Source organism: Artibeus jamaicensis, unplaced genomic scaffold (assembly GCF_021234435.1).
Source record: "Artibeus jamaicensis isolate MK-2021 breed Jamaican fruit bat unplaced genomic scaffold, CSHL_Jam_final contig_444, whole genome shotgun sequence".
NCBI lineage: Eukaryota > Metazoa > Chordata > Mammalia > Chiroptera > Phyllostomidae > Artibeus > Artibeus jamaicensis.
Window position 1 is genome coordinate 11,673,498 of NW_026521831.1, and position 20,776 is coordinate 11,694,273.

General features: G+C 40.6%; 1 protein-coding gene across 2 annotated transcripts in view; it reads left to right on the forward strand.

Moving 5' to 3' along the window:
* Positions 1–20,533, forward strand: part of GALC (galactosylceramidase) — a 42,302-nt gene extending 21,769 nt beyond the window's left edge. For both annotated transcript variants that reach the window (XM_053666090.1, XM_037130303.2), the window contains exons 10-17: positions 434–561; positions 3,425–3,514; positions 4,233–4,319; positions 6,397–6,547; positions 9,107–9,287; positions 12,543–12,706; positions 13,910–13,986; positions 19,725–20,533. In XM_053666090.1, the coding sequence (XP_053522065.1) occupies positions 434–561; positions 3,425–3,514; positions 4,233–4,319; positions 6,397–6,547; positions 9,107–9,287; positions 12,543–12,706; positions 13,910–13,986; positions 19,725–19,871 (1,025 nt within the window). In that variant the 3' untranslated portion in view covers positions 19,872–20,533. The remainder of the gene's footprint in view (positions 1–433; positions 562–3,424; positions 3,515–4,232; positions 4,320–6,396; positions 6,548–9,106; positions 9,288–12,542; positions 12,707–13,909; positions 13,987–19,724) is intronic.
* Positions 20,534–20,776: the final 243 nt, after the last annotated feature.

The window sequence follows — 20,776 nt, forward strand, 5'->3', positions numbered from 1 at the left end:
GAAGTATCCAGTACATATATATTGTGGGAAATAAACCTGTTTGAAACCATAAACTTAGTTTTTGAAATGCATTACTAACTTTTTAAACCTTATTTTTGTAATTATATTAGGACGGGCTATATAGAGATGAATAAAGGTTGGGAGGGGATAACTTTATGTTACTCTTGGTAAAAGAGAATCAGTATTCTTGAACTGACAGTGTGGTTCATTTATTTGTACTAGTCATTGTAAGAATCTTCCTGCAATTGTGCCATTTAACTGGACTGATTATTTCAAAGTTGGAACATGGGATGGGCAAGTAGTTTTTTCCAAAATAAAAATAGCTTGTGAGACTTGGTGAGACAAATCCATAGAGAGAGTTTTTGTTTGTTTGAAAGAACCCCATTATTACCATTTTTATCTTATATGGGTCTTTCTCTGCTCTTCTGTGTAGCTCATACTACTCAGTTTACTGAACCAGGCTGGTATTACCTGAAGACAGTTGGCCATTTAGAAAAAGGAGGGAGCTATGTAGCTCTGACTGATGGCTTAGGTAACCTCACCATCATCGTGGAAACTATGGTAATTCTGTGTTTATTTGGGGGGATTAAATCACTCTTTATAAACCAGCTTTTGAAGATGACACATATAATAGGTTTACAGTATTAGGACGCTAAACCTACTTCTGCCCACCCCTGTATAATTCCTAGAAGTAAGTAGTCTTATTCTTCCCACTTTGTCCTTTTTTACAGTTGTTTCGGCTAGTGTAGGTGATTTGCATTCCTTGTGCATCTCAGAGCAGCTCCTCAATATCTGTTAAAAAATAAACCTGCTCCAATTTTGATTGGGATTACCTCGAATCTATAGATCAATTTGGGAGAATTGATGTCTAAACAGCATTGTCTTTCGACCCATTAACTTGACGTATCCTCAGATTTATTTAGGTTTTCTTTAAAATTTTCCACAATATTTTGTAGTTTCCAGTGCGCAGGTTTTTCATATCATTTGTCCACATTTTGGCTGAGTTTCTTACTGTTTCAATTCTATTGTAAATAGTATTTAAAGAAATTTCAATTCTATTAGTAGCTAGTATATAGTAATATAAGTTTATGTATAATGATCTTGTTTTTTTTGCAACCTTGCTAAGCTCACATATAGTTTTAGTAGCTTTTTCGTAGATTCCATTGGATTTTCTTTGTAGATGACCTGAAAATTAAAGTTTTACATCTTGCTTTCTAATCTGGCAGTCTTTCATTTCTTATTCTTGCCTGATTGGACTGGCTAGAATGTCTGATACAATGCGGAATGGAAGCCATGACAGCAGACGTTCCTGGCTTGTCCTCGATCTTAGGAGAAAAGCATTCAGTCTTTTGCCATTAAGTGTGATGTCTTCCTTGCATGCTCCTTAGGAGACTGACGTTACCTTCTATTCCTGGCACTTTTTACAAATCTGAAATGGGTGTTGGGTTTCGTCCTATGTTTTTTGCATTTATTGGAAACATTGTATTGTTTTTATTTATTTTTTGCTGTTTACTAACATGGTGAGTTATGTTGTATTTTAAATTGAAAATTACTTCACATACTACGGAATGTACCCTTTAAAGTACACAATTCAGTGCTTTTTAGTTTATTCAGAGAGTTGGACAGCTATCTAATTCTAGAACGTTTTCATCGCTCCAAAAAGTAACTGCACACTCACTCATTGCAGTGAGTTGCTCCCTCATCCCTTGGCACTCAGGTCTTGACTTTTTATCTTCATGGATTGGCTTGTTCTTGATAATTCAGATAAATTAAATCACATAATCTGTACATTTTTATGTCTGGGGTTCTATATTTCTACTTAATTGTTTTATGTCTGTATAATATTTCATTGTATGGATATAGTACATTTTGTTTATTCATTTTCAGCTGATGCATATTTGGGTTGTTTCTACCTTGTGGGCATTTTGAATAATTCTGAGATAATATTTGAGTGTACTTTTTTCTCTGGACGTGTGCTTTCATTTCTCTTGGGTATTGTAAGAGTGGAATTACTGGGTCAATTGGTTACTCTGTATTTAACATTTGGAAGTCTATCAGTTTTATTGATCTTCTTAAAGAATGAACTTTTGGTTTCTTGATTATTTTTTCTTGTTTCTCTGGGTTTTGTCTAACTGATTTCTCCTTTGATTTTTATTATTTCCTTTCTTCTGCTTACTTTGTTTCTCTTTTCCTAGTGTCTTAAGGTGGAAGCTGAAGTCTCCAGTTCTTTCTTCTTTTCTAATGTAGGCATTTAGTGCTATAAATTTTCTCCTAAGTACGACTTCAATGCAGTCGTAGTACTGAACAAATTTTGACATGTTGTTTTTATTTTCATAGAGCTCAATTTTTTTCTAATTTCCCTTTTTATATTTTATTTTTCTTTGGAGCCATAGATCATTTGGGAATTTGTTATTTTGCTTTTAAATACTTCAGAATTTTTCCAGAGGTTTTTCTGTTATTCTTTTCCGATTTGATTCTGTTGTAGAGAACAGACTTTGTGTGGCTTGAATCTTTCTGGGTTTATGGAGACCTCTTCTCCTGCTGAGACTGTGGTCTACCCTGGTAAACGTGCATTTGCAAAGAATGTGCCCTCTGCTGTTGATGGATGACGTGATCTGTAGATGTCAATCCAGGCAAATCGCCTGTCTCCTTGTCCCTTTTCTGTCTAGCTGTGTATCAGTAACTGAGGATGGGCTATTGGAATCTCCACTAATAATTGTAATTTTTTATTGTCCGCACAGCCTGGCCCAGAATCCTGTACTACAAGTGCTCTGTGATTGTTGAATGCCCTCAAGGAGGGATTACGTCTCATGCTTTGTCTGACTCCTGCCCATAGTGGTGACTATTCAGTAAAAAAGGATGATGGCCCTATGAGAATTATTTGTTATGTGTATTTAGCTGACCTGAGTGTGCATCTGAAGGTTATATTTAGATGAGATGCCTTTTCAGTAAAAACATCCCAAGCATTTGTTCTTTTGATGTATTTTACTTGGAAAATAATAGCATAAAAATTAACATTTGTGCCATAAAATGACTGGAATTTAGCTATGAATTCAAAGTTTGACTCAGTCAAAATGCCAGTGAGCTTTCCTGTGACTGGTCATAGGCAAGCACATTCAATAAATGTTACATTAAAAAAGTCTTTACAAGGAACATGTATAAAGGACACATGGACAAACCCCAAGGTGGGGGAGGATGGAGGGAGGGAGGTGGGGGTGGCTGGGATGGGGGAAGTCGGGGGTGGGGAATAGAGACAACTGTTATTGAACAACAATAAAAAAAAGTCTTTAAAATTTGAAATAAATCCATAGCTGTCCCATAATATGTACAATTTCTGTTAATCTAGGGACACTAAATGGTTAAGGTTTTTCCCTAAGATGGCTTGTGCATCTTTTGGATAATTGATGCCATTTTCTTTTCTCAGAGTCACAAGCATTCTAAGTGCATTCGGCCCCTGCTTCCTTATTTCACCGTGTCCCACCAGTTGGCTACCTTCATTCTTCGGGGCTCTTTTGTGAGTAAATATGCGGGATTTCTACTTTGGTTTTGATTTTGACACTTTGATTATTTTATCACAGGCTAGCAGTTCTTAAATGAAGTTGTATATTACAGTTATTCAGAGTTTGCCTATGAATGGAATTAACGAGGTGGTTTCTTTTATCTGCAGACTGGTTTTAATCAAACACTACAGAAGCCACTAGGAGGTCAGACTCTCTGTGGCTTTGAAGAACACTTAACAAAGGTCACTTGCCACAAAATCGTTCTGATTTCCAGCAGCATCCATTGTGTAGGGAACTTGCAAGCATTGATCTTTCACTGCTCTGTACAAAAAAGAGAGACGCCAGATTCTGGCCATTTCTACCTCTTCTTAGGTTTGAATACAGAAAATACAGTGCCTTTTTCTGACGACTAATGACCTAAGAATTGTTTTTTAATACCAGAGAATTATTTAAAACCTTTCTACATAGGTACAGTAGTGAGTATTTTTGAAGCCAGGCACTAAAATCGTTAAACATTTGCCAAAAGTCTGTAGATTTATGGGAAATGAAATATTTGCTTGAATAATGCCATTTCTGCTTCCAAAATGTTGCTATTTAAAATTGGAGGCAGGCCTCTTGGTAAATAGAGTTTACATTGCTGCTGGTTCATTCCTGGTGGCACTGATTTTGCGAATCCTCCAAGAGGGTGTGATAAACCACTCATCTGGGCTTTTCCGTGTGTTTTCTCCCCAGAGTGAAATACCAGAGCTGCAAGTGTGGTATACCAAGCTTGGAAAATCGTCTGACAGATTTCTTTTTAAACAACTGGACTCTCTATGGGTAGTTTTAAAAGGAATTCCTATATTTTAAGCATTACAACAGTACAAGGGAACATAAATTTGATTTATGAATTAAGAAATTTTAATTTTGTAATTGATTTTATGGCTGAAACATGAAAGTTGTCCCCAACCATTTTGTAAAGTTAGAAATACTCTTCACAGCGGTTTGTGTCATATAGGTGTGTTTGTTTTTTTTGGGGGGGTGGTTTAGTTGTTTCGGTGAATGGTAACTGCCATCACTTGGCTGCCCCAGCCAGAAATTTAAGTCTCATTTGAAACTAACTACCTGTCCCACCCACCCTTTATATACCACCAGCAATCAAGGGCAGGCGATTCTGTCGTCCACGTGTGTCTAGTACCCATTCCTCATGCTGTTCCCATGGCTGTTGCGTGTTTCAGTTCCCCATTATCGCACTCCGTGATTTTGGAGACCGACTCCCATTTCCCAGCCATTAGTCACCAAGCCCCGCCCCCAACACTGCTGCCAGAGTGATGTGTCCAAAGGGCAGACCTGAGCTTTGTTACTCTCTGGCTCAGAGTGCCTCGGCGATCTCTCCTAGAAGTTCATACCCCTTAGTGCAGCCCGAGACCCTTGTTATCACCCCAAGAGGGGAAGGACTGCCCTCCTTTAGATGCGTATGACCTACCAAAGCAGCCTCACAGATTAAGCTTGCATTTTTCAGAGCGTGGCATGCTGATTTAGTTCCTACTGTGGCTTTGCCCATCCTCTTTCTTCCTTCTAGAAGGCCTCTCCACATAGCTTTGTCATCCTTCAAGACTCACCAAGAGTCACTTCCGCTGGGTCTTGTCCCACTGGCCTTAGCACATAGCCGCCTAGGAGTATGTGATTATCTAGTTGAACACTTTTCCACGACACTGGACACCTGGAGGATGGGGGCCGTGCCTTCGTTAGCTTTTTATCCCAGGTGCCTGCTAGAGATCTGAGTGCACGGTATTTTCTCGTGAAATATTTCAAAGGATGGACTGGCCTGAGCAAGCACAGGACTTTAGCTGACACAAACCTGCCCCTTTTGTTCTGGTAATTGTTAATGCCCTGGGAACGCACTAATCCCTCTCAATGATTGAAACTCATTGATTATTAAATTGCGGAAAAAGAACAGTCTCTATGTTTTGTACAGCAAACTGCTCGAAAAACACAATGAAATTGATTTTCCCCATAGGAAAAATAATGTCATTTGGGTTTATTTTTGAACCAGAATATGGTGTTAGTATTTTATAGATCTGACCAACAATTTAGTACTAAAGCAGAGATATGATACAAACCCCTTTAGCTCAAAGTAGGAAAAAAAGCTGCTCAAATTTCATGAAAATAGGCATGTGCCGAATGCCTACGTTAACTGTGCTGAAGGTTGCAGGGCCTCAGAGGCATGCGTTTAGCACAGAACAAGTGTGAAGAAAGAGTGTCTCACACTCTGAGCTAAGTGCATTTTAGCAGTATTATCTCATTTACTCGTTATAACAGCCCTATGAAATATGTATATTGTTTTCTGATTTTATAGATGAGGAAATTGTGTCTTAAAGAGATTAGGTCACTATTGCTAAGGTCGTAAATATAATATAAACCTAACTTGCTAATTTAAATATATATTGAACATATAATGAATTGGACTTTTTTTAATAGTAAAAGGTTTTTTTGTGACTAACACCTGAGTCAACAGTGATAGTTTATGGATTTTTCTACCTGAGTAAAAAATCAGTAGAGTCCAAAAAAGTAAATAAGATCTTTTAGTTATGTACATTGAATATATACAAGCTTTAAGGAGCTTACAGTCAAACGGAAGAGAATAGACTAGCAGAAGTGGATTTGGGGATCATCTAGTCTTCTTTCCATGTAGTGAAACTCTTAAAAGTGCTTTTTATAAGGTATAATCTTATAAAGTCTTCAGAATAACTTAATTTTTTTGCCTGAGGGCCTTGAGTCTGTCCTTTACAAGTGGTTAGGCAGTTGTAACAGAAATGAGTTTGGCTTATTTTGAAGCTTATTTTTTAAAAAGCTGTTTTGCCCAGATGAGATGAACCAAAGCCCCTGGCCTTGACCATGGCGTTTTCTGTTTCAGCTCCTCAACAGCAATGGCAGTTTCACCCTGGAGCTGCAAGAGGACGAGCTGTACACACTCACCACTCTCACCACGGGCAGCAAAGGCAGCTACCCGCCGCCTCCCAAGTCCCAGCCCTTCCCGAGTGTCTACAAGGACGACTTCAATGTCGGTAAGTGTCCTTCACTGCAGCACCTGGGTTTCCATTTTTAGCAGCAGTGGAGAGATTCCACTGTCGGACCAGTGCATGGAGCAGCGGCTGTGAAAAGTACACTCACTTAGTGCATTCAAACCTCTGCGTGGTCACTGAGACCGACTTTTTGTGTGACTTGAAGGTGCATCTTGACTGGAGGCCCCCATGTTTTTCAGTGCCAGCAAAACCGTCGAGGTTCTTATCAGGGTGGAAGTTAGAATTCTGACTTGTTTTTGGTGAAACTTAAGGTTTGTAAAACTGGTACTGCCCTGTTATCCGTATCTCATGAAAGCCATTGTCCTTTTTTGTGGAATTTCAGACACCTTGATGTCTGCCTTCCCACAATGTCAGCGCAGTGGACGGGGCAGTTGTGCCGCCCTCGGGTAATCCAGCTCATTCCCCACCCTCTAGTGTGTGCTCTCTGGGCTTCCTGGGAAGATCTGTCCTGAAGCTGTTAGAAGAGCTTTGATTATAGGGAACTCGGGAAAGCTTCAATGGCATGGTGGACCTCACGGACAAGGTCCGTGTGGACCTCACGGACAAGGTCTCTGCTCCTACAGTCTGTAGCTGTAGGGAAGAAGTGGGGAGGAGACCGGCGTTGAGAGAGAAACTCAAACCCCCTGTTGCTGCAGAGCTGGTGCCAGTGCAGATGGAGACTCCTGCCACCTTGCTCGGAGGTCACTGCCACTGGGTCTCAGCTCCTCTCCCAGGAAGGGGTCCCTGGCTGGCTGGAGTACAAGGCCCTTTGGACTGTGCACTGGAGCCCTTTCAATGACTTGAGTAACACAGACAACAGGGACCCTCCATCCACATGGGAGCTTGGTACTCTGTTTTCTTGCTGCTCTCTGAAATGATCTCAAGTGTCTCTGCACTCTGCGGCCCAGCCCTGTGCTCGCGGCAGTCAGCAAGGGTCTGTGGGAGACTGCCTTGTCAGTGGGACTAAGAACCGTCAACACCAAAACCACGTGTTCTGTGGCCCGAAGACTGAGATGCTTCACTGGCTGCAAAATAAACTAAAAACTGGAGTTAAAAACTGTAGGCCAGGCTTCAGAGCTCTCTTGGGTTCTTAGTATCTCAAATGATGTGGTGAATGTGAAAACACTTGGAAAAATCATGGAGTGAGAAATGGCTGTATGATATTACAACTGAAACTACTCTCTAGTGCCTTCATCATTGTAAGACTACAATTTAATGTACTAAAACTAAGGGGAGGTTGATAGTTTAGGCTCAGGCTGGTTTTTGTTCCATTTTGGAAATAGAAGAAAAATTGTCATTTCTAAATTCTGTGTTCGGCATGTAGTAAGCCTTTTCTAAGGTTCTCTCAGCTGATGACTGTGACCAGTGATTTAGAACCTCATCCTGCAGACATTAGAAATAACAAAAATACTGGGCTAGCCCAAAGGTTCATTCAGGTTTAAAGTAAAAATAAAAGACACGTTTTTACCGATAACTTTATTGAACAACATAGTTAGCCATTTTTCCCACTGCTTTCTGCCATCTTTAGAAATGGTTATGCATTTTCTGTTGGTAATTCCATCTTCCCAAGACTTCTTGTCTTTTGGAGCAAAGAACTGGTCTAGGTACCTTTTGCATTCCTCCAGGGAATAGAAATTTTTTCCATTAAGAGAATTTTGTAAAGACTCAAATAAATGGAAATCTGAAGGTGCCATGTCTGGTGAATATGGCGGATGAATTGGAACTTTCCAGCCAAGCTGTTAAAGTTTTTACCTGGTCATCAAAGTAACATGCAGTCTAGTGTTATCCTGATGGAGGATAATGCATTTTCTGTTGACTAATTCCAGACGCCATTTATTGAGTGCTGCTTTCATTTGGTCTAGTTGGGAGCAGTGCTTGTTGGAATTGATTGTTCGGTTTTCTGGAAGGAGCTCACATAGAGGACTCCCTCCCAATCCCACCACAGACATAGCATCACCTTCTTTGGATGAAGACCTGCCTTTGGTGTGGTTGGTGGTCATTCATTTATCTCACTTGCCCTACGATGTTTTTGGTTCCACATTATTGTAAAGTATCCGCTTTTCATTGCCCGTCACAATTTGTTTTAAAAATGGAACATTTTCCTTACATTTAAGTAGAGAATTGCATGCAGAAATATGGTCAAGAGGTTCTTTTTTTCCCCCACTTAACTTATGTAGAATCCAAACATCAAAGCAATTAACCTAACCACGCTGGTGCAAATGATTTTCAGTGCTTGATCTGGATATTTTTTGAGTGTGTTGGCCATTTTCCCTGTGGTATAACTTTTCACAATTAAAATCTCAATTTGATCGCTATCAACTTCACCTGGTCCATGGTGCATTATCCAGTTAGAAATCTCCAGCATGAAACTTTGAAAACCACTTGTAACACGTTTGATCGCCACAGCTTTATTAACCTAAACCCTAAACCTTGACTGGTTGAAGTTTCATTTCCTTGTTTAAAACTTTTCATCAGTGTCTTCAAATGTACCGTAAAATCTCAGAGAGAAAATAGTCTGTAAGGCTTTGATATTAAACAGAGAATTTGTTGTGTTCTGAACAGATTACCCGTTTTTCAGCGAAGCTCCGAACTTTGCTGACCAGACTGGAGTGTTCGAATACTTCGTGAACACTGAAGACCCTGGGGAGCACCGCTACACACTACGCCAGGTCCTCAACCAGCGGCCCATTACTTGGGCAGCGGATGCCTCCAACACGATCAGTGTCATCGGAGATTACAAATGGTGTGTAAAACTGGTGTTCTTGGTGCGGATCGACTGACAACACCTTGTAACGTTGTTGGGCGCCTTCAGAAACGAGGACTCTCCTTGTCCGAGAACCTGATAGCTGTGCACTAGCTGTGAAATAGCAGGACAGCTGCCGAGTAGCAAACTGTTTTGCTGCGTCAGTTTCTTTCCCTCAGATTTGCCCAATTTAATAGTGATCATTGCAGGAGCAGATGAGTTTAATAGAAAAATTGAGGACTTCTGGACCCAATAATAATTTTATATTTATTTACAGACTTTATCATTTGAGTGCTTTTTTGCCCCCCTTTTGGGTTGCTGGAGAGTTGATTTGTTATATGGTGTTGCCACCTGCTGGTTCTGTACTAGAATTACACTGTTTTAGCCTTTTGAGAAAATCTATTCAGCAGGTGACAGTAGATGGCAATGGTAAAAATCAAAATTTGCTTTTAGTTGGATAGTGAATTCAGCTCTTTTCTTTACAGATCTGGTAAAGAGACAAGTTGTATTTACTCTTCACTTAAAGTATAATGACCATCCCTGGCTGGTGTGGCTAGGCTGGGTGGGTGTCCCCTGGCAGCTGAAAGGTCGCCTGTGGGATTTGTGATCAGGTCACGTGCCTGCACACAGGAGGCAGCCGATCGATGCTCCTCTCTCACATCGATGTTTCTTTTCCTCTCTTTCTCTCCCTTCCCCGTCTCTAAAAAATTAGTAAATTAAAAAACGTCATATAATGACCAAACCAAAACTTCCCCTTCCCTTTTAAGTCAGTGTGCAATTCCAACATACTGGCTATTATACCTATTTTAGATGTCTCTTTTCTATTTTTTCTTTTAGCTGTTATAATTCTACTGTGAAACATAAAACATACTATTTCAGCTTCAGTGATACTAACCATTAATGCCATGCCACCAGCCAGTCATAGCTGTAGTTTAGGAACTGGACAGGGAAGGGAATATAATTCTGAAAAGAACCTTGAATTGTTTATTGGTGGAATGCTGCGGGAACTCTTTATCACTTCTGTTTGTGTGTGTGTAAATCACAGATCTAGTCCCAAGCTCTGATCTAAGTCTTGAGAAACTTTCAGCTACCCAGAGTTTCTGGAGCCCTTGCAGCGGGTGCTGCGGGGTGCTGGTGTGAGTCTCCCGCAGCCACCTATGGCAGACGCGTCACCCTCTGCGGCTTACAGATCGGGAGGCTGAGGCTTCGGCTAGGATTTGCCCAGGACCCCACACTTGTAAATTCCAGAGCCAGGTGAAGAGGCCATGGCTCTCTGGTTCTGTAGCCATGCTCTTTGGACCACACCTCACAGCCTCATTTTAGTCATTGTCTTCTTCCTAAGAGTAGGAAAGGGAAAATCAGTGAGCTTCCTTTGTGGTTCTAGTTGAGTGAATGTGTCCTCGGTGGGGGCCAAGGGCCCTGAGTTCTCAGAACTGTGTTTGTGGTAGAACTTCCTCTCTCACACTCATACAGTCAAGGATGAGCAGCACAATCATTTCAGTAGACTTCACCAAAGCTACTTAAGATCTTCCATCTAACAAACGAGAGCTTTGTTATTAAGCTTTGGTTGGGATCTGAAAACAATCACGAAGTTACCTTTTGCTGCTCTCGTGTGAACTCTGCATCCTTTGATCAAATTTGCTTAATACGATGGCTGATTTTTGCTCTGTTGGTGCTACGGAGAAGTAATGGTGGTGGAAGACAAAACCACACTGTTATTATATTTCATTCATTATCTGTAGAATTGTCTGCAAGTTCTGATGCAGCAAGTACTTATTCTGGAATGTGACTTAAAAGAAAGGAAAAGAAGTTCAATCTTTTCTCATGCTAACTCTAAATAGAATAATTTTATGGTGCCTGTAGCGCTTTCAAACTGCTAATGGACCAGAAGAGAGGATGGGCTGTAAGGGACTTGGAGATCCATAGAGATGTTGTGCTGGTGACAATCTGCAGAGAGGAAAGGTCCCTCTGCTGTGTGAGGACTTGCAGGAGAGACCGGCTTCAGTGACTTAGCCTTTGAATTTCCTGGGAAAGTGCCCAGCTCTGCTTAGAGGCCTGCATGTGAGTTATGTTTATTGTTGAGTGCCTGTTGTAGGTGCTTCTTTTTAAAAAATATTTTCATTTACAGAGTAAATTTCATGTGCAAATTTTATTGGTAAGAAGAAACTCCTAGAAATGTAAAAGCCACAAAATTTTATATCAAGTTTTCCCCCCATTTCCAGTGTATTTTTGGGCATTCTTCATTTTTTATTTTAGATGAATTGCTTGCTTTATTACTTGGCTGTGCTCAGGCTTTCTTTCTCGTTTGCTGGTAGATTTTGCTGGGAGGTGAGTTATGTTCAGAGCTCCTGTTGGTTTAAGGTGGTTCTTTCATTGAGTGAGGTGTCTGTGGCCCTTAGAAAAGGCAGCCTGGAGGAGAGCTCATTGTCCAATCCCTGGTGGTTCCTGTCGGCTGAGTTTCTGTGCTCTGTGACCCCAGGAGTGGGGTCCATCAGTGACCCCAGAACTGGGGTTTTACTGCCTCTGTATAGATAGACATGCTTGCTCTCTAGGGGAAATAGTTCTGCTGCTGGAATTCCCAGACCAGCAGCATCGGCATTACCTGGGCATCTGTTAGCAGATTCAAGGGGCCCACCTCCGACCTACTGGATTTCACAAGCCTTGCGGGTGATATCCGTGCTACTCAAGTTTGAAAACTGCTGTTGAAGAGTCACTGTCTTTGCCGAGAAGCAGTTTCGGATCTTCCACCTGGAGTTTCTAGGTCTCGTTAGGGTGCAGTGTGCAACCCAGCCCTGAAGTCGTGCACGTTCTCCCAGGGACTCCTGCCATCGCCGTTGCTGCTTATCTTTGCTCATGGACATGCAGTAAACCCTTGTGTTCAGAATTGTGTGGAAACTTACGTTTTATGCACTCCTAGAAAAAATGGCTTTTTAAAAATATATCTTCTTAGCATGAGAAGTTGTGTTATTATAGAGAGACAAGAAATACTTGTATATTCTTAAGAAACTTAAAATGGGAAATACAAGTTTCCAGGAAGTCATTAAAAGTGGCATTGAAATGACTTGACTTTAGTCATGTAACAGAACTGTGATCAATGAGGATTCTTGAAGCCCATTCCTGAGACAAGCACAGACCAAGGAAATCACATACTTGCCTTACTTAGAAGTTTGGAGTCATGTGGTTATGAAATGAGGCATCTGTGCTGCACTCAGAATGGCATAATTAAAAGCGCTAATCAACAGTTTCATTCTGCAGGTCCAATATCACTATCAAGTGTGATGTTTACATAGAGACCCCTTACACGGGAGGTGTGTTCATTGCTGGGAGAGTAAACAAAGGTGGTATCGTCATTAGAAGTGCCAGAGGAATTTTTTTCTGGATTTTTGCAAATGGAACCTACCGAGTTACAGGTGATCTGGGTAAGTGGCTTCTTCTATCACATGTGAGAGAGGGAAGCAACTGAGTAAAAGAGAAAACTGTACAAAGCCTTCTCAGGTGTTATGGAGTTGAGCTGGCTGCTGGGGTAGGATTTGCACACATGGGGGTGAGGGTGGTAGTAGGGAGAGAATGCTCTGGAAACATTGTAAATAAAAGCACGACTATAAGAGTGTGGCTACCGTGCTTATGGAAATATAAGGAGAGGCACCGGCATGCTTCAAGTGGAGTAACCCTACTTCCTAATTTAGTTAATAATTTGAAAACAGCTGGACTTTTGTCCTTCATTTTAACAGCCCTCATTCTATGCAGAATAGTGTTGTATCCAGAGTAGTGGCTTAGACCATGTTCAAGTTGAATTCCACCCAGTTCCCTTCAGTTTTGGTATACACACTGCTCTGTTGAAACTAGACCTTGTTGGTGGTGACTCTTCATGAGTCTGTCTCTTGACTTTCCTCTTGCATTAGTAAAAATCCCTTTCTCCTGCAGTTTTCTGCTCTTTGCCTCTTCCTATGGTGAAAAGAGCTCCATAAATGAAATGAAAATAAAAGAAGAAGTGGGTAGTAAGGACATTAGAGTAGAAACTGTATAGTCAGAGCATGTCTGATCTAGAGGGTACCTCATGTTTTCCAGTCCAAAACAGAGAGCCGGAAAGGTTCATTGACTTGCCCACGGTCCCAAAGTGAGTCAGCGGCAGGATTGGAACTAAGAATTTAAATCTGTGTCTTTGGTGCCCATTGCTCTGTGTGTGAACTGCCCCCTCAGCATCTCATCCTGGGGTTTTCTCAGGCACCCAACTCTAGTACATCGCCAAATCAACTCATTATTTCCTCTCTCTAAATCTCAGTGAAGGCTCTTACCATGTAACCAATTACACCAGCTACCCCTTCTCATCCTCTGTATTCAGTTCAATCAGGTAAAAGTATATACCGGAACTGTAGAAGCTAGTGCATTACACTGTAGTTGGTTTGCAAGTTTATTTCCCTGGTTCTTTGCTGAGGTCACATATATGGCCCAGAGTAGGATCTCTATGTATGCTTGTTGAGTGCATGCCTGAATGAAGGATGTTTTGTTTTAAATCAGTTGTAGATCTTTATTAAGGTTGACTTTACAGCATGCATATGCCACCTGAGAGCCCCTACTGAGTCACGTGATCCTGTGATTCAGACAGTCTTCTTGTGTTACAGCCGGATGGATATTGTACGCTTTCGGACAAGTCGAAGTCATGGCGCAACAATGGTATACACTCACTTTAACTATTAAGGTAAGTATTGCTGCTCAGAATGCCTGGAGGTAAGATGTTCTTTTCTTGCCCCTTTCTAGCATTTTCTGTTAGCAAATGAGAGGGGGAAACTGTGGTAAATAATGGAAATAGAGAATCTACCATGACACCAGGAAACTACCACTCCTTAGAATGGTGGTTTGCGTCTGCATCAACCCCCGGGAGAACCATCAGCAGTTGACTTTATCTCCCCAATAATTGACTGTTTTTTCAAGTTTGCCTGAAGGAAGATTATAATTGGAGCTTATGGGTATAAGCAAAGTCATACATTTATTTTTGATGGTTGAATATAATTTGGTTTTTGACTATAAGCACAATATTTTAGAAATTGGTTTCCATGAATATGTTTGGCAGAGAAGATACTAGGTTAATTGTAGTTCTGTGGACTCTAAAGATATTTGTCAGAATAACTGGTTGATCATGAATTATTGATCTCCATGCTTCTCAGGGATTCTATATGGAGTAATTCTTCTGTACAATATACTGATCTCTGTCAAGGTAGGCACGATTTTGTTCAGGTTATACTAGAACTTGAAAATGGAGTTCAGGTAACTTTTTGACCTTGTTCTCTTTCCTTACCCACCACCAAAAATGACAGTAGTAATTTTTCAGGCGGTATATGTATGTTTTGACCATGTGGTTTGGGTGTAGCAGTGTTTCTTTAACTGTACTACACTTTGTTCCCAGTTCTTTCCTTTGGGTAAAGTGAGGCAGTAAGGGATGCCTTTACCTGCAGATAGAGTGGGGGTGGGATCTCATCCATGCCTCCTGGGGTGCACATATTCTTTTATTTGCTTAGGCAGATATTTAGAAATGGGATTGCATTTAAAATTAACAAATACTGCCCTATTGCCAGCCAAAGTGGATTGGTTTTTATAGCAGTTATAATAATGTTTGATACTATTAAGTTTTAAAGATTATTTTCAAACTAATAGACATGATTTGTATTACCTTGATAATTAGGGAGGTTGTGTATTTTATGTTCATTGGCCATTTGTATTTTCTCTTCTCTGAAGTTACCCACTGAATTCCTTTCTTATTTTCCTATTATGTTTTCTTTTTCTGATGGATCTGTATAAATTTATTATATATTTTGGGTAGTAATCCATTGTTTGTTATGTGGGTTAAAAATATATTCTTCTCTCATGATTTGTATTTTAATTTTGATTATGGTATGTTTCATGAATAGAAATGTAAACTTTTGGTATTGTCAAATATTTTACTTTTCTTTCATTGCTTTTATGTTTTATGTTTTGTTTAAGAAGGCCTTCCCTTTTCTTTAGTTTAAAAACATTTCTTCTCCCAAAGTAAACAAAGTTTAGGATGTTTTTTAACATTTAAGTCTTTAATTCATCTGGAATTCATTTGTGAATTGTAAGGGGAAACCTCAATATAATTTTTAAAAAACCAATGGATAGCTATCATCATTTACTTCATAGACTGTCCTTTTGCTTAAATTTAAGGCTACTTTTTTGACATAAAATTATCACGTATGCCTAGCCTTGTTTCTGAACATTTCTTTGTTCTTTATTTTGTTCTGTTCATCTATTAGCATCCAGTATGACACTTTAAATTGCATGCATGTTCTAAAACCTTTGATCATATGGTTTACCCCCTTACTCCTTCAGAGCTCTTTCCCGACCACCTTATATAAAATAGAATTCCCTCTTCCCTTGCTTTGTTTTTCTCCAAAGCTCTTCTGACCTCCTGACTTTGTACATGTTCTGTCGACAGTGTATGTGTGTGAGTCTCACTCCCTTCACTGGGACATAGCTCCTGCAGTGACTGGCCTCCTTCTGCTGCAGTCACTGCTGGCTCTCCAGCACCTTGGACAGCGCCTGCTCACACAGGTCTGCGTGAATGACTGAGGGCCTACTCCATGGGGCTAGTCCCAAATGAATTCTTTTTGAAATCATCACATTGCTTTATTTACCGAGAATAATTGGCATTTTAATCATTTTTATTGTTATTTTATTACACTTGTCTCAATTTTTCCCCTTTGCCCTCCTCCACTCAGTTCACCCCTGCTCCCACAGTCAATTCCCTCACTATTGTCCATGTCCATGGGTCATTCATACATATTCTTTTAGTTCCTACCCCTTCTTCCCACCATTATCCCCCTGCCCCTTCGCCTCTGGTCACTGTCAGTCTGCTCCATGTTTCCATGCCCGTGGTTCTATTTTGTTTGTTAGTTTATTACGTTCGTTAGATTTGTCTTACAGATGAGATCATATGGTATTTGTTTTTCACCAACTGGCTTATTTCACTTAGCATAATATTCTCCAGTTCTCCTTGCTGTTGCACAAGGTAGGAGCTCCTTCTTTCTCTCTGCTGCATAGTATTCCATTGTATATATGTGCCACAGTTTTTGACCCACTCATGTACTGATGGGCACTTAGGTTGTTGCCAGCACTTGGCTATTGTATATGGCACTGCCAGGAACATAGAGCTTCCTTTGAATTGCTGACTCAGGATTTTTGGGATATACTCCCAGCAGTGGAATCGCTGGGACAAAAGGCAGTTCCATTTATAGTTTTTTGAGGAAATTATGCACTATTTTCCACAGTGACTGCACCAGTCTGCATTCCCACCAGCAGTACACGGGTGTCTCCTTTTCTCCACAACCTCACCAGCACCTGTTTATTGATTTGTTAATGATGGCCATTCTGACAGGTGTGAGGTGATAGATAGCTCATTGTGGTTTTAATTTGCATCTCTCTGATGGCTAGTTCAAAATTATCTGCTCTTCTAGTATATATCATATTCTGTTTGAATTTTTAAATAATATTTTAAGTTCTATGTAAAAGGCTGCCAGTATTACACTGGATTTATACATCAGTTTGGGCAAAAATAACCTTTTTAAAAAAAGAATAATGTATTCACCCATCAAGAATGTGGGAACGAGAACATGCTGCATCTCACCAGTTAGGATCTCCCACTGTGTCTCAGAGTCTCATTTTTGTAGTTCTCACACATTTCTTGTTAGGCTTGTTTTTCATTGTTTTATGAATCTTTTGAACTTATGAGGGGTCTTATAAGTTCTCTGAATTTTTTTAGGTGCATTGCATACATGGTTCAGAATGATCAAAAGGGCTTATGAAAAGAGCCACCACCTGCCTCACTCCCTTGTCTCTTCCTCTGCTCCCCATTCTGTGTTCTCTTCCTCCGATACAGCCATTTGGAATGACCGTAGCTGTTTCTTCTGTGTCTCTGTAACACCATGTGATTACTGCTGACGGAAGTTAGCCCCGGTCTTGGTACTGGATGGAGAGGGATTTTGCTGACTTAGGCCCCACCCCCTCCACCGGCCCCATTGCTTCCTGTTCCATCAGCTGTGGGCATCTGCTCCTCCCTCGCATCTCTAATCAGCACAGAATCTCTGACGGTTCTCCAGCTTTCTTGGGTCCTTACACTGCATCAACCTGTTTTATTTCTGCACATGCCACTCATGGCTTAACTCTTATCGTGTGTGGGCGTCCTTCCACAAGAGTGTAAGCTCTGTAAGGGCGGGGACCCTGTCTTTCTTGTGCATCCTAAATTCCAAGTGCATTAAACAGCACTTGGCTCATAAATGAAAACAATAAAGGAAAACATCCTCTATGACGTTCCAGATTACGGCCAATATGAGGACTTTTCTCATTTTAATGTTGGCCACTTTTTATTTCTTCACTCTTTACATTGTTGTGTAGTACTTAGAACAAGGGACTTTGTTCATTTTATGAGGTCTGTTATGTTCATTTTCAAGTATCTTATGTTGCTCATCTTCTGTTTGTCCATCCATAATATCATGAACACACACCCTTTTATGAAGATTGAATGGGACAAGACATGTGAAAATTTGGTACAGTGCCTGGTATGTGGGAAGCACTTAACAAATCAAGTTGATATTCTTAGGAGTAGGTTTGCATGGAACTGGATGGACCAGTATTCCTGGTATCTTGCTGCTAGGTACTGAAACTTCTAGTGAGTTAGTTCAGTTTTTTGAGCTCCTGTTTTTTAATCTGTAAAATGGAGATAACTTCTGGAAGGTTGCTTTAGGGGTAAATGTTTTTTATTCTCTTATTTGGCACATTTTTATTAAGCATTTACTATATGCACTTTTCTGGGGATACGGCAGTGAACAAGACAGACAAGGTTCTCTCTCTCACGGCCCACGTTCTTCCTGGACAGGGGTCGACGGACTTTTCTGCACGGGGCCAGATAGTAATCATTTTACCTTTGCGAGGCATGTGGCCTATGTTGAAACTACTCAGCTCTGTTTTTGTAATGAGCCACAGACAACTGGTAAATTGAATGGGTGTAGTTGTGTTCCAGGAAAATTTTCTTTATAAAAATTGGTGCCTGACCTGCGGGCCATAGTTGACTGACTCCTGTTCTTAAGACAATGAACTTGTAGATAAACCAATCAATAAAATTATGAAGAAAAATGGATAATGAGATAAAGGATCTCCTTTGCCTGGATTTTCTAGATAGAGAGGTCAGGTAAGACCTCTTGGAGAGGGCGATATTGGAGCTGAGGGCACTTCTAGGATGGGCCTGGCGTGAGAGGCAGCCAGGAGACCAGGGCGGCCGACACCTGGAGAGTGAGAGGCGGGGGCGTGGGAAAAGGAGGTGAGGTACCGTCAGGGTTTGAGCTTGACGTGACTTGTGTATGTGAGTCCCTTGACTCAGTGGTAATAGTCACTGTTCCATAAGAGGCAGAAGATGTTCAATAAGCACTTTTAGAGCTGAGGGTAGCTGTGTGTGTGTCTGTGTGTGTGTTTAGGGGTATATATTGACGACTAGGATTCAATTCCTAGCCCTGCTGGTAAGTCTGTGACTTTGATTTTTAATCTTAAGTCTCAGAATTTCCATTTGTAAAATGAAATAACTGAGAATCCATTGCATTATACGACTTACAAGATTTTACTTTGGTGCTTGGCCATGTGCTTTGGATCTTTAGCTGGCCATTTATTGAAATGAGCTAGTTTGAAATGTTTAGTTATAATAGCATACTGTGAATATATGCTCATAAATGTGCTATAATAATGATAATAAGAGCAAGTTAGTATTTACTCAGCGTGCGCCAGGCACTTGGCTTAGTAGGAATGGCAGCCATGTGAAGGGGCTGGACTTGACCTTTCGGTGTCAGTGAGCCGTCCATGGTTACTGTGGAGACCTCTCTTCTTTACCCCTCCCCACCCTCATCATCACTGATGGTTCCTGTTTTTCTAACATAAGGGTGGGGTCCATGCATGACTTTGAAGTGCTGCTCTGTACACGCGGATAAAAAGGACTTACATAAATGGACGTTTGTGCTCCAGCAGGCACATCCGAAGAACTTGGTGGTGGCTGTCAGGATGACCTGTGTGCGCGCAACCACTTGTGAATAACAAATGTTTTAGTGGGCTCTTGTCTAAAAGTTCATGACAAAGTTATGAAAAGTTTCACATTTCTGTTGGTTTTAAAACATTTCGGTGGACTCCAAGGAAATACTGAGATATTTCAGTGCCTTGGAAACTTCTTTACATAGGTAGATAAGAATTTCCATTGAGAGAACTGTTCCCATATTTTGGACTTTTGGTCCAGTCATGGAACTGGTTTCTGGTGGTGAGGTGTAAGTGACAAGGATCGTTGCTCCACCAAGTTGGTGGGCCACATGTTACTAAGAAACAGACTGCAGAGAGTCATTTTCACGTGTCTCCAAGGTCATTTTCACATGTCCTTTCTCTCCACTCCAGGGTCGTTTCGCCTCTGGCATGTTGAATGGCAAGCCTGTCTGGACGGACATCCAGGTGAATTTCCCGAAGAACGGCTGGGCTGCGATCGGAACTCACTCCTTTGAATTTGCGCAGTTTGACAACTTTCACGTGGAAGCCACACCCTAATGTTCACTGAGCGCCATAGATCACTCTTCAGATCTTTTTCCTTCTTTTTGGTTTTGGTTCAGAACCAATTCTTGTTTTGATGGATCCACACATGAGCCATTGGAGGCTAAAAATAATGGAGAGTAAGTGAGAAAAAATATTTTTGCTTGATCCCTTGGAAAGTTTTTTTTTTTTTTAACAAAGTCCAAGGGGAAGAAGATGAATCTTTAACATTACTTGGAATGCACTCCACTCTTCAAATGGTACATTGGTCTCATCCTTAGAAGTGGTTTGGGTGGTCCAGACCTTGAAGCCTTGGTGTTAATGCTGAGGTTGCTCTCAGCATCTTATTCACAGACTGATCATTCAAGGTGCCAATAACGTGATTGTCACGGAGATGTATTTATTAATGCTGATGTGTGTCTAAGTGCAAGGATGTCCTTGTGCTAATAAGATAATGCTGCCATACTAAGAAGATGAAGAACACTGGAAATGCTGCCTTTTGAAAACCACTTCAACCTGTTATTCTAGAAAGACATTCTGAAAAGTATTTCTTTCTTTTCCTATTAATGATGATGCTTTAGAATTAATTATAGATAATATGAATGGGACAAGTTGAAAAATGTCTCATTAATAAACTACCTCTAAAGCTATTTCTGCAATAATAAATACTAGCAGATTAATTGGGTATCTACGTTTTTTTATTCTTTCCCATCCAACTTTTAGTCATATAACTCTATACCTCTCTGTTATAACATTTCCCAGGTGGCTGGAAGGAGGAAGAAAATGCCATGCAGTCAGTGCTGTAAGTGTTCTAAAGATGAAACTGAAGCAAATTTTCTTGTTTCGTTTCATTGTGCTTTTTCTGGTCTGGCTTCTCATGTGCCACTGGCCACAAACTAAAAGAGCTAATGAATTCCTTTATC